Here is a 13,715-nt window from a genome sequence, read left to right on the forward strand (position 1 = left end):
CTACCACATAATACTGTATGATTCAGTGTAATGTCTACCACATAATACTGTATGATTCAGTGCCATGTCTACCACATAATACTGTATGATTCAGTGTAATGTCTACCACATAATACTGTATGATTCAGTGTAATGTCTACCACATAATACTGTATGATTCAGTGTAATGTCTACCACATAATACTGTATGATTCAGTGCCATGTCTACCACATAATACTGTATGACCACATAATACTGTATGATTCAGTGTAATGTCTACCACATAATACTGTATGATTCAGTGTAATGTCTACCACATAATACTGTATGATTCAGTGTAATGTCTACCACATAATACTGTATGATTCAGTGTAATGTCTACCACATAATACTGTATGATTCAGTGCCATGTCTACCACATAATACTGTATGACCACATAATACTGTATGATTCAGTGTAATGTCTACCACACAATACTGTATTATTCAGTGTAATGTCTACCACATAATACTGTATGACCACATAATACTGTATGATTCAGTGTAATGTCTACCACATAATACTGTATGATTCAGTGTAATGTCTACCACATAATACTGTATGATTCAGTGTAATGTCTACCACATAATACTGTATGATTCAGTGCCATGTCTACCACATAATACTGTATGATTCAGTGCCATGTCTACCACATAATACTGTATGATTCAGTGTAATGTCTACCACATAATACTGTATGATTCAGTGCCATGTCTACCACATAATACTGTATGATTCAGTGCCATGTCTACCACATAATACTGTATGATTCAGTGCCATGTCTACCACATAATACTGTATGATTCAGTGCCATGTCTACCACATAATACTGTATGATTCAGTGTAATGTCTACCACATAATACTGTATGATTCAGTGCCATGTCTACCACATAATACTGTATGATTCAGTGTAATGTCTACCACATAATACTGTATGATTCAGTGTAATGTCTACCACATAATACTGTATGATTCAGTGCCATGTCTACCACATAATACTGTATGACCACATAATACTGTATGATTCAGTGTAATGTCTACCACATAATACTGTATGATTCAGTGTAATGTCTACCACATAATACTGTATGATTCAGTGTAATGTCTACCACATAATACTGTATGATTCAGTGTAATGTCTACCACATAATACTGTATGATTCAGTGTAATGTCTACCACATAATACTGTATGATTCAGTGCCATGTCTACCACATAATACTGTATGATTCAGTGCCATGTCTACCACATAATACTGTATGATTCAGTGCCATGTCTACCACATAATACTGTATGATTCAGTGCCATGTCTACCACATAATACTGTATGATTCAGTGCCATGTCTACCACATAATACTGTATGATTCAGTGCCATGTCTACCACATAATACTGTATGATTCAGTGCCATGTCTACCACATAATACTGTATGATTCAGTGCCATGTCTACCACATAATACTGTATGATTCAGTGCCATGTCTACCACATAATACTGTATGATTCAGTGCCATGTCTACCACATAATACTGTATGATTCAGTGTAATGTCTACCACATAATACTGTATGATTCAGTGTAATGTCTACCACATAATACTGTATGATTCAGTGTAATGTCTACCACATAATACTGTATGATTCAGTGTAATGTCTACCACATAATACTGTATGATTCAGTGTAATGTCTACCACATAATACTGTATGACCACATAATACTGTATGATTCAGTGTAATGTCTACCACATAATACTGTATGACCACATAATACTGTATGATTCAGTGTAATGTCTACCACACCATTCAAAAACCCAGCATGTGTTTAATAAAGGCTATGCATGCCAACATATAAACGCAAGTATTAAATAGTAGGCTGAAGTTATCGTGTCAGGTGAAAATTATAGCCATCAAAATGTTTTACCGTAGCAACATGACGTACAGTCACGTTGTCTGAAACATGCTGTAGAGTTCACCGCTGGCGAGGCCTCATCTGCGGGCCAGGTGTAAATCATTCTGCAGCCTAACCCATTATTGGAATACAAAGAGACGCCATCCACCCTTGATGTCAGCAGGACAATGGACTTGCTGAGTTGATTTATATATTTTTTGGGGGGGGACTTGAAATGTATGTTTTAGGTATAACCAGGTCTGGAATTTCAGGGCAAGGCCATTTGCCCTTCAAGAGGTGCCCAATCTGCCAGGGCATCAGGGCCAATTGTAGCCAAACTTTAATGACACTTAATTACGCAAGCACGCGCACACACAATACATATTTGACAAATATAATGTAGGATTATTTATTAATATCTAAAAAAGGCTTGATTCTGTTGACATACTTGAGTCACTGTTCGTTCCCATATTAACAACCCATATTAACACATGATAGTTGTGGCATCTTTAGATCTTCCCTCCCTACATGTCTGAATGATATGTTCATCCCTGTCATATGTAAGGGCTCTCATTTGCACTTTAGAGAACGGTGTTTCCCCCCTCTAATTGCATTTAGAACCATTTGTGCTTAAAGCTTACTGCAGTGTGTGTATTGCTGCTCTTATAATGTGAAGAAATAGCCTCATGGTTTATTAACATTTTAAGCTAAACGTTGTGATCTGTTGCATCAGCCTGATTGCTTTCAAAACGTTTTTTATTTATTTGGGATCTATCGCCTCCCACAACTGTCCCAGAGTCTGCTTGGAATATTAATTTCTGGCACAGAAGAACAATTTGACCAATAGAATAGGTCAACTGTTGTACTATGGAGGGATAGTAGATTGACATTCGTAGGCTAGTGCTTTTGCTGTTCATTAGGCCCCTACTCATCTTGTTGCCAGACTAAAAGTAAAACGTGGACAGTTCTTCCAACGTCTTCAATTATGCGCCTTGGAATAGGAACGTGCACCATTCCATCCCGTCTGTCTTCACGCCTAGATCGGAGCTGCGATGCCTGAGAGAAGGACCCGATCACGTGACGGGCATTGGCGAATAAGAATTGGTAAAAAAAAACAAGATTTAAAAAAAACGTCCGCATGCATTTGTGATTACAATTGCTTTAGCCAACATGTTGCTGTAAATGTATTGTTTAATTATTCAAGGATCCCGTAGTTACTTATTTTTATGTAACTAAAATGCTTGAACTAAATTAAAAAATCAGACCACCAGATGACAACAGTTCACCAGACAAGAATAAAGTTAGACATTTATAACTCAATATAACAACCCTGATTTGCCCTGACGAAAATGCATCAACCCTCAACAAACAAGTTAATTTATTATAATCCACATAATAATCAGAAACAACCTGACAATAGGTCATCATATATATATATATATATATATATATACACTATATACCATGTGTCCAATAGAAAGAGCCAAACAGTACTTGTTCAACACCTTTGTGTTTTCCTTAATAAAAGAATGATCACAAAGACGAGACGGGCGTAGATGTGCTCAAAGACGCCCTCTAGTGTTTCAAAGGAGCATTAAAAACAGCAAGCTCTCAGCAAGTCAGACTGGGCTTTAAAATGAGGAACCACCTTTAGTAATAGTTAACACCCACAGCACTTTGTCAACGATACATCACGCAGACCGACAAAACAGACGGTGGTTACAACACTATGCATTTCTGACCGCTGCAACTCGAGTTGGGAGTGAACCCGATTAACACTAATGTAGTCTGATAGGAATGAACCCCTGATTAACACTGATGTGATATGAATGAACCCCTGAATAACACTGATGTGATGTGATATGAATGAACCCCTGATTAACACTAATGTAGTCTGATATGAGTGAACCCCTGAATAACACTAATATAGTGTGATATGAATGGCCACAAGTCAGTGATTGAGGAAACGAATGCTGCAGCTATTTTCCTATCATGTGTGGTTTGCAAGAGGCTAAATAAACGGCTCATCATCGTCTGCCACTTTCCTACAGGCTCATAACCTGCTGACCTGGCTAGATCTATTTAACATCCAATCAATTCCACTGATCAGTCAGCTCACTGAAAAACAGGGGTCAGAAAAAGGTACCGAAACTCTCATTGTTTCTCTCTCTCGCATTGTTTTCCCAGAACATTGAGTCTTGCTTTACATCATGACAAGGTAAAGAGAGTCTCCCATCAGTCTATAGACAGAACAGAAGGTGTCCATCAACATCAGTCTATATATAGTCAGAACAGGTGGTGTCCAGGTCTATAGATAGACAGAATGTATCCATCAACATCAGGTCAATCAGTCTATAGATGGTCAGAACAGAAGGTGTCCAGGTCTATAGATGGTCAGAACAGAAGGTGTCCAGGTCTATAGATGGTCAGAACAGAAGGTGTCCAGGTCTATAGATGGTCAGAACAGAAGGTGTCCAGGTCTATAGATGGTCAGAACAGAAGGTGTCCAGGTCTATAGATGGTCAGAACAGAAGGTGTCCAGGTCTATAGATGGTCAGAACAGAAGGTGTCCAGGTCTATAGATGGTCAGAACAGAAGGTGTCCAGGTCTATAGATGGTCAGAACAGAAGGTGTCCAGGTCTATAGATGGTCAGAACAGAAGGTATCCAGGTCTATAGATGGTCAGAACAGAAGGTGTCCAAGTCTATAGATGGTCAGAACAGAAGGTATCCAGGTCTTTAGATGGTCAGAACAGAAGGTATCCAGGTCTATAGATGGTCAGAACAGAAGGTATCCAGGTCTATAGATGGTCAGAACAGAAGGTGTCCAGGTCTATAGATGGTCAGAACAGAAGGTATCCAGGTCTAGATGTCCAGGTGGATGAAGCAGAGTGGTCGTTGGCATATCTTCATGTCATTTGAGCCAGGCGGTCAGTGTGTTTGTGTGGGGAGTGTGTAGGTGTTTGGCCCCTATCCTATCCTGCAATGCTGGCCCTATTGACAGCTGAGAGCAGCTCCGAGAGCACAGTGGACTTGGTCGTGAGCCACGCCTCCTCACTGGTCTCTATCATGCTACCTCCCTCTGACTTATTCAATCGGTTCCCCCCGCCTCTACCCGACCGACTGTGACCGGTTCCCCCCGCCTCTACCCGACCGGTTCCCCCCGCCTCTACCCGACCGGTTCCCCCCGCCTCTACCCGACCGACTGTGACCGGTTCCCCCCGTCTCTACCCGACCGACTGTGACCGGTTCCCCCCGCCTCTACCCGACCGGTTCCCCCCGCCTCTACCCGACCGACTGTGACCGGTTCCCCCCGCCTCTACCCGACCGGTTCCCCCCGCCTCTACCCGACCGGTTCCCCCCGCCTCTACCCGACCGGTTCCCCCCGCCTCTACCCGACCGACTGTGACCGGTTCCCCCCGCCTCTACCCGACCGACTGTGACCGGTCCCCCCCCCCTCTACCCGACCGACTGTGACCGGTCCCCCCCCCCTCTACCCGACCGACTGTGACCGGTTCCCTCCGCCTCTACCCGACCGACTGTGACCGGTTCCCTCCGCCTCTACCCGACCGACTGTGACCGGTTCCCTCCGCCTCTACCCGACCGACTGTGACCGGTTCCCTCCGCCTCTACCCGACCGACTGTGACCGGTTCCCTCCGCCTCTACCCGACTGTGACCGGTTCCCTCTGCCTCTACCCGACTGTGACCGGTTCCCTCTGCCTCTACCCGACTGTGACCGGTTCCCTCTGCCTCTACCCGACTGTGACCGGTTCCCTCTGCCTCTACCCGACTGTGACCGGTTCCCTCTGCCTCTACCCGACTGTGCATCTAAATGAGCAGGTTATGACGACAAAACAAGCAAACAACCACACGAACATTCTAAACTTGGACTTAGGGCCACAGCAGAGAGAGAGAGAGGATTCTATTTAGGGCAACAGCAGAGAGAGAGAGAGAGGATTCTATTTAGGGCCACAGCAGAGAGAGAGAGAGGATCCTATTTAGGGCAACAGCAGAGAGAGAGAGAGAGAGAGGATCCTATTTAGGGCAACAGCAGAGAGAGAGAGAGAGGATCCTATTTAGGGCAACAGCAGAGAGAGAGCGAGGATCCTATCTAGGGCCACAGCAGAGAGAGAGAGAGAGAGGATCCTATTTAGGGCCACAGCAGAGAGAGAGAGAGAGAGGATACTATTTAGGGCCACAGCAGAGAGAGAGGGGATCCTATTTAGGGCAACAGCAGAGAGAGAGAGAGAGGATCCTATTTAGGGCAACAGCAGAGAGAGAGAGAGGATCCTATCTAGGGCCACAGCAGAGAGAGAGAGAGAGGATCCTATTTAGGGCCACAGCAGAGAGAGAGAGAGAGAGGATCCTATCTAGGGCCACAGCAGAGAGAGAGAGAGAGAGGATCCTATCTAGGGCCACAGCAGAGAGAGAGAGAGAGAGGATCCTATTTAGGGCCACAGCAGAGAGAGAGAGAGAGGATCCTATTTAGGGCCACAGCAGAGAGAGAGAGAGAGGATCCTATCTAGGGCCACAGCAGAGAGAGAGAGAGAGAGGATCCTATCTAGGGCCACAGCAGAGAGAGAGAGAGAGAGGATCCTATTTAGGGCCACAGCAGAGAGAGAGAGAGAGGATCCTATCTAGGGCCACAGCAGAGAGAGAGAGAGAGAGGATCCTATCTAGGGCCACAGCGGAGAGAGAGAGAGGATCCTATTTAGGGCCACAGCAGAGAGAGAGAGAGGATCATATCTAGGGCCACAGCAGAGAGAGAGAGGGGATCCTATTTAGGGCCACAGCAGAGAGAGAGAGAGAGAGGATACTATTTAGGGCCACAGCAGAGAGAGAGGGGATCCTATTTAGGGCAACAGCAGAGAGAGAGAGAGAGGATCCTATTTAGGGCAACAGCAGAGAGAGAGAGAGGATCCTATCTAGGGCCACAGCAGAGAGAGAGAGAGGATCCTATTTAGGGCCACAGCAGAGAGAGAGGATCCTATCTAGGGCCACAGCAGAGAGAGAGAGAGAGAGGATCCTATCTAGGGCCACAGCAGAGAGAGAGAGAGAGAGGATCCTATTTAGGGCCACAGCAGAGAGAGAGAGAGAGGATCCTATCTAGGGCCACAGCAGAGAGAGAGAGAGAGAGGATCCTATCTAGGGCCACAGCGGAGAGAGAGAGAGAGAGGATCCTATTTAGGGCCACAGCAGAGAGAGAGAGAGGATCATATCTAGGGCCACAGCAGAGAGAGAGAGGGGATCCTATCTAGGGCCACAGCAGAGAAAGAGAGAGGATCCTATCTAGGGCCACAGCAGAGAGAGAGAGAGGATCCTATCTAGGGCCACAGCAGAGAGAGAGAGGATCCTATCTAGGGCCACAGCAGAGAGAGAGAGGGGATCCTATCTAGGGCCACAGCAGAGAGAGAGAGGATCCTATCTAGGGCCACAGCAGAGAGAGAGAGGGGATCCTATCTAGGGCCACAGCAGAGAGAGAGAGGGGATCCTATCTAGGGCCACAGCAGAGAGAGAGAGGGGATCCTATTTAGGGCCACAGCAGAGAGAGAGAGGGGATCCTATTTAGGGCCACAGCAGAGAGAGAGAGAGCGAGAGAGAGAGAGGATCCTATCTAGGGCCACAGCAGAGAGAGAGAGAGAGAGAGGATCCTATCTAGGGCCACAGCAGAGAGAGAGAGAGAGAGAGAGAGGATCCTATCTTGGTGAAATATGTGTTATTTTCTCTCCTAAATAAGACACCATTCCTAAATCTGCGAGATAACACATTCTTCAGGCAATCTAAAAATGACCAAAACCTATCGATGAATACAATTATTACCAGTGGTACATAATGGTGCTTTGTGATTCTATACAGCACCATCTCATCAGTATCTATGTGATTCTATACAGCACCATCTCTTCAGTATCTATGTGATTCTATAGAGCACCATCTCATCAGTATCTATGTGATTCTATACAGCACCATCTCTTCAGTATCTATGTGATTCTATACAGCACCATCTCATCAGTATCTATGTGATTCTATACGGCACCATCTCATCAGTATCTATGTGATTCTATACAGCACCATCTCTTCAGTATCTATGTGATTCTATAGAGCACCATCTCATCAGTATCTATGTGATTCTATACAGCACCATCTCATCAGTATCAATGTGATTCTATACAGCACCATCTCTTCAGTATCTATGTGATTCTATAGAGCACCATCTCATCAGTATCAATGTGATTCTATACAGCACCATCTCATCAGTATCAATGTGATTCTATACAGCACCATCTCTTCAGTATCTATGTGATTCTATAGAGCACCATCTCATCAGTATCAATGTGATTCTATACAGCACCATCTCATCAGTATCTATGTGATTCTATACAGCACCATCTCTTCAGTATCTATGTGATTCTATAGAGCACCATCTCATCAGTATCAATGTGATTCTATACAGCACCATCTCATCAGTATCTATGTGATTCTATACAGCACCATCTCTTCAGGACATTGTAAGAAGAACTCACCAGCAGTTGGGTAAGTTAAGGGTGATACTTCCCCCTATGGCCTCTCCAAAGGTGATGTACCCTATGGTCCCCAAGCTGATATAGAGGAAGGTGACGATGCCCATTCCCAGATATAGAACCATATTGAAACTCTGAGGCTTCTGCATCTTGTTCTCCAGGGGCAGGACCTGAGACGTGGAGAGGAACAACATTAGTTAACACCTCATCTTAAGTTGCCATTATACCTATGAAACTACACCGTTCTAACTGTAGTAGTATGTTGTAATAACATGTAATGTTAACATGTACACAGTAATATTTTTGCGGCATATGTTGAACATGAACAGTAATACGTTACCACTCCTATCCCCTCGAAAGCAAAGATGGCCGTTCCAAAGAAGAGAGGGTAGTCTTTGGCATGACCCACCTTCGGCAGGCTGATACGATTTGGTATGTTCTGGAAATCACAGGGGAGAAAAAAAAAGGATACAAACAGTCAGGCAATCGAATAAAAATGCATAACAGTTAACATAATTAGCAGTTCACATAATAGGGCTCTGCAGAAGAGCTTCAATGCGCCTTGGCGTAGATTCTACAAGTGTCTAGGACTCTGTTGGAGGGATGTGACACCATTATTTCACACAAAATTCCATAATTTGATGTTTTGTTGATGCGGTGGTAACCCTGGCAAAGCACACAGCCCCACGGCAGAGGGCCCCCTACTGCTGTAGTTTTTTAAATTTTATATTTATTTATTTTTATTATAGGAAATTAGCTATAAAACTGCAACATTGTGTCTTTCAGCCGGAAACGCACCCGTGTGGAAGCGTCTGCTTTCAATATACTTTGTATCCCTCATTTACTCAAGTATTTTGTCAGTTACTCTCCATTTGCCCTCGGCATGCATTTTTCTTTCTCACCATTCTGAATGTCTTTTGCGTTAAAAGAATGGGAACTTATCATGAAGTAGCTCACAGGTCTGCACCTACATCCATACCTCCCACATGTGGTCAGAGACAACCCTAGCCTTTTAGGGGCCCGAACCAACATTTTGTTGGGGCAATTCTACTCATTTTGCCATTGATGGAGAGAAAAATTTGCAATTTTACAGCAAATTTCTTGCAATTCTACACATTTTGCCGTAGGGTGGAGACACATTTTTGCAGTTTTTAATATATCTGATGATCAATGAGGGCCCCCGGTCGGTAGACCTTGATTACTATAAGTTTAGATAGCTGGCTGCTAGACTAACTACAAAGGGTTAGGGCTAGCATTTGTTTATTAGGCTACTGTGCAGTCTGGCAAGTAAACATAGCCTACAATACACACTGTAGTAAACATGGGAAAGTGCCTAATTCCTCACATAAGAGAGAGCAGGCCATCTCCAGACTTTCTCCTTGACCTCAAGTACCTTCAATAATGGCTGTACTAGAAAATGCGGGAACGCGGGAGACCGGGGGTTCAATTCACCGACATGGAATAAGAATTTGTGATTGATTCCATATGTGTTATTTCATAGTTGTGATGTCTTCGTTATTATTCTACAATGTAGGAAATAGTCAAAATAAAGAAAGATCCTGGAATGAATAGGTGTGTAAAAACTTTTGATTGGTACTTGCATAATTCATTTGATTAATATTATCATATTTCTATTCCATAAAAAAAAAACTCTGGGTTTCCGTTAGGATAGAATGGAAAATATGGCGCTGTACAACCTGCCGGTCGGCAGCACAGTACTGTGCTGTGCTATTTAGCTAAAGAATCCCCTTGTGCGTGCAGGGCATGCGGGAGACCGGGATTCAATTCCCGGATGGGTAGGACAGAGTAGACTGTCCTTGTAAATAAGAATTTGTTCTGAACTGACTTGCCTAGTTGAATAAAGATTACATTAAGAGCGTAAACATTTTTTTGATTCTAGTCTAACCAATACCCAAACAGAGATTAAGTGAAAATAAAATTCTAATTGATTTATCAAGACCAGTCCCCATTCTTGTCTCAGAGCAGCGCAAAACGATGCTAAAAGTTGTAGGCTTTTGCTTCAAATTCTATTGCTTCGAACTTCAATATGCTCTTAAATAAATAACACCTACACCACTTTTAACAGCACATTACTCAACATGAGTGAGACACATGTCGCCTACGATAGGCCTACACTACATCGAAAAATATGACGACACTTCGCCAATAATTACATATAGAGGATTGAAGGATTCTAAATTAAAAACAAAAGCCTCCTCGTGGGTTTCCCGGTGGCGGCCGACACGGGTATCGAACCTGCATCTGTAGCAACACATTTTGCACTGTGGGAGCCCCCATCCACTCTGGAGTCCCATCCACAAAGTATCAAAATACAGAGAGGTGTTGGTAAAGGTTTATTGTCCTACTAATAGCCCATAATGGGCTATTATAATACTGTACATGGTGTCCAGGTCAGGATAACCAAAACATTTCTTTATTAAAGACTATCAGAAAGAATGTTAGTACTTATTTATTTTGATCCAAAGTCATGAATGAGTGAGTCACTCAGCGTTATGTAGGTGCCGCTATATGACGGTGTCATCAACTTACTAATATATAACGATATTTGAGGTTATTTTGTTTGAAGAAAAAAAAAAAAACGAAAGAGCGATTGAAATCTGAATAAAGGCCAAAACATGTATTTCTGTTTGAGGGAGAGAAGCTCTGGGCCAATCGTGCGCCGCCCATGAAGGCCAATATATAGCCCTGCTAATAGCCATAATGACGCTGTACAACGTGACCATGTGTGTTTAAAAGCATATTTTCCAGTAAGCAACCATTTGTTTTACCTTCATTAGACTACTTTGTTCCAATATTTCTTTAATTCACTGACATTTATTCCAATAGTAATTCGTTATGGATTCATAACTAAATAAACATCAACATTTTGAAAGAATGTTTTTATTTTATTAACGAAAACAAAGATGTTGATGAAATTCTGTACTGCTGTTTTGAGTTAGAAATGTAACACTTCAGAGTACTTAAGCATCATGTTAGTCCCTCCCCAAGAAGACAGTATGCACCGTGAAGCAGAAAACAGTCCTGCAGTACGTACCATGAAGCAGAAGACAGTCCTGCAGTACGTACCGTGAAGCAGAAGACAGTCCTGCAGTACGTACCGTGAAGCAGAAGACAGTCCTGCAGTACGTACCGTGAAGCAGAAGACAGTCCTGCAGTACGTACCGTGAAGCAGAAGACAGTCCTGCAGTACATACCGTGAAGCAGAAGACAGTCCTGCAGTACGTACCGTGAAGCAGAAGACAGTCCTGCAGTACGTACCGTGAAGCAGAAGACAGTCCTGCAGTACGTACCGTGAAGCAGAAGACAGTCCTGCAGTACGTACCGTGAAGCAGAAGACAGTCCTGCAGTACGTACCGTGAAGCAGAAGACAGTCCTGCAGTACCTACCGTGAAGCAGAAGACAGTCCTGCAGTACCTACCGTGAAGCAGAAGACAGTCCTGCAGTACGTACCGTGAAGCAGAAGACAGTCCTGCAGTGCGTACCGTGAAGCAGAAGACAGTCCTGCACTACGTACCGTGAAGCAGAAGACAGTCCTGCAGTACCTACCGTGAAGCAGAAGACAGTCCTGCAGTACCTACCGTGAAGCAGAAGACAGTCCTGCAGTACGTACCGTGAAGCAGAAGAAGTAGATGAGGACCAGGCTAGTACACATGGCCAGGTTGGCAACCAGAGAGAGGGGGGCCAGGTACTTCAGGTTGCGGGTGAACACCAAGAGTATAACAGCTGGCAGGAAACACAACATGTAGAGACGGGAGTCAAAGCTGGGGACGGTGATAGCCGTCTGGTTGTTGTGGCAGTTCATGGTTGTCCCGTTAGAAGCTTCCACCACCTTAAAGAAAGCCACAAAACAACAAACACCAGTTAGGGTATCCTTTTCACACTATCGTGGCAACCTAAATTGTATCTAGCATTTTCTTCACATTACCCTTCCCAGCAAAGCTCAAGCAACTGTGATGACAGGACCGGACAGAGGGCCGGACAGAGGGCCGGACAGAGGGTATAGTATAGCTGAATAACAGCATGAGGAGAAGATCACTCCAGGCAGTGATGATAACATCCACATTGCTGGTACCTATATAGGAGTGATAATAACATCCAAAATGCTGGTATCGTGTCCTCTCCACACAGTGATGATAACATCCACACTGCTGGTACTGCTGGTATCTTGTCCACTCCAGTGATGATAACATCCAAACTGCTGGTATCGTGTCCTCTCCACACAGTGATGATAACATCTAAACTGCTGGTATCTTGTCCACTCCAGTGATGATAACATCCAAACTGCTGGTATCGTGTCCTCTCCACACAGTGATGATAACATCCACACTGCTGGTATCTTGTCCACTCCAGTGATGATAACATCCACACTGCTGGTATCTTGTCCACTCCAGTGATAACATCCAAACTGCTGGTATCGTGTCCTCTCCACACAGTGATGATAACATCCACACTGCTGGTATCTTGTCCACTCCAGTGATGATAACATCCACACTGCTGGTATCTTGTCCACTCCAGTGATTTTATTTATTTATTTTATTTTACCTTTATTTAACCAGGTAGGCAAGTTGAGAACAAGTTCTCATTTACAATTGCGACCTGGCCAAGATAAAGCAAAGCAGTTCGACAGATACAACAACACAGAGTTACACATGGAGTAAAACAAACATACAGTCAATAATAAAGTATAAACAAGTCTATATACAATGTGAGCAAATGAGGTGAGAAGGGAGGTAAAGGCAAAAAAGGCCTTGGTGGCAAGGTAAATACAATATAGCAAGTAAAACACTGGAATGGTAGTTTTGCAATGGAAGAATGTGCAAAGTAGAAATAAAAATAATGGGGTGCAAAGGAGCAAAATAAATAAATAAATGAAATACAGTTGGGAAAGAGGTAGTTGATAGGGCTAAATTATAGGTGGGCTATGTACAGGTGCAGTAATCTGTGAGCTGCTCTGACAGTTGGTGCTTAAAGCTAGTGAGGGAGATAAGTGTTTCCAGTTTTAGAGATTTTTGTAGTTCGTTCCAGTCATTGGCAGCAGAGAACTGGAAAGAGAGGCGGCCAAAGAAAGAATTGGTTTTGGGGGTGACTAGAGAGATATACCTGCTGGAGCGTGTGCTACAGGTGGGAGATGCTATGGTGACCAGCGAGCTGAGATAAGGGGGAACTTTACCTAGCAGGGTCTTGTAGATGACATGGAGCCAGTGGGTTTGGCGACGAGTATGAAGCGAGGGCCAGCCAACGAGAGCGTACAGGTCGCAATGGTGGGTAGTA

General features: G+C 43.8%; 1 protein-coding gene across 5 annotated transcripts in view; it reads right to left on the reverse strand.

Moving 5' to 3' along the window:
* The window catches only part of LOC110489216 (proton-coupled amino acid transporter 1), a 40,690-nt gene that overhangs the window by 7,277 nt on the left and 19,698 nt on the right, over positions 1-13,715 (reverse strand). For all 5 annotated transcript variants that reach the window (XM_036943405.1, XM_036943403.1, XM_036943402.1 and 2 more), the window contains 3 exons: positions 12,055-12,273; positions 8,764-8,862; positions 8,427-8,593 (listed from right to left, as the gene is read on the reverse strand). In XM_036943405.1, coding sequence (XP_036799300.1) covers positions 8,427-8,593; positions 8,764-8,862; positions 12,055-12,273 — 485 coding nt within the window. The remainder of the gene's footprint in view (positions 1-8,426; positions 8,594-8,763; positions 8,863-12,054; positions 12,274-13,715) is intronic.

Source organism: Oncorhynchus mykiss, chromosome 14 (assembly GCF_013265735.2).
Source record: "Oncorhynchus mykiss isolate Arlee chromosome 14, USDA_OmykA_1.1, whole genome shotgun sequence".
Lineage (NCBI taxonomy): Eukaryota > Metazoa > Chordata > Actinopteri > Salmoniformes > Salmonidae > Oncorhynchus > Oncorhynchus mykiss.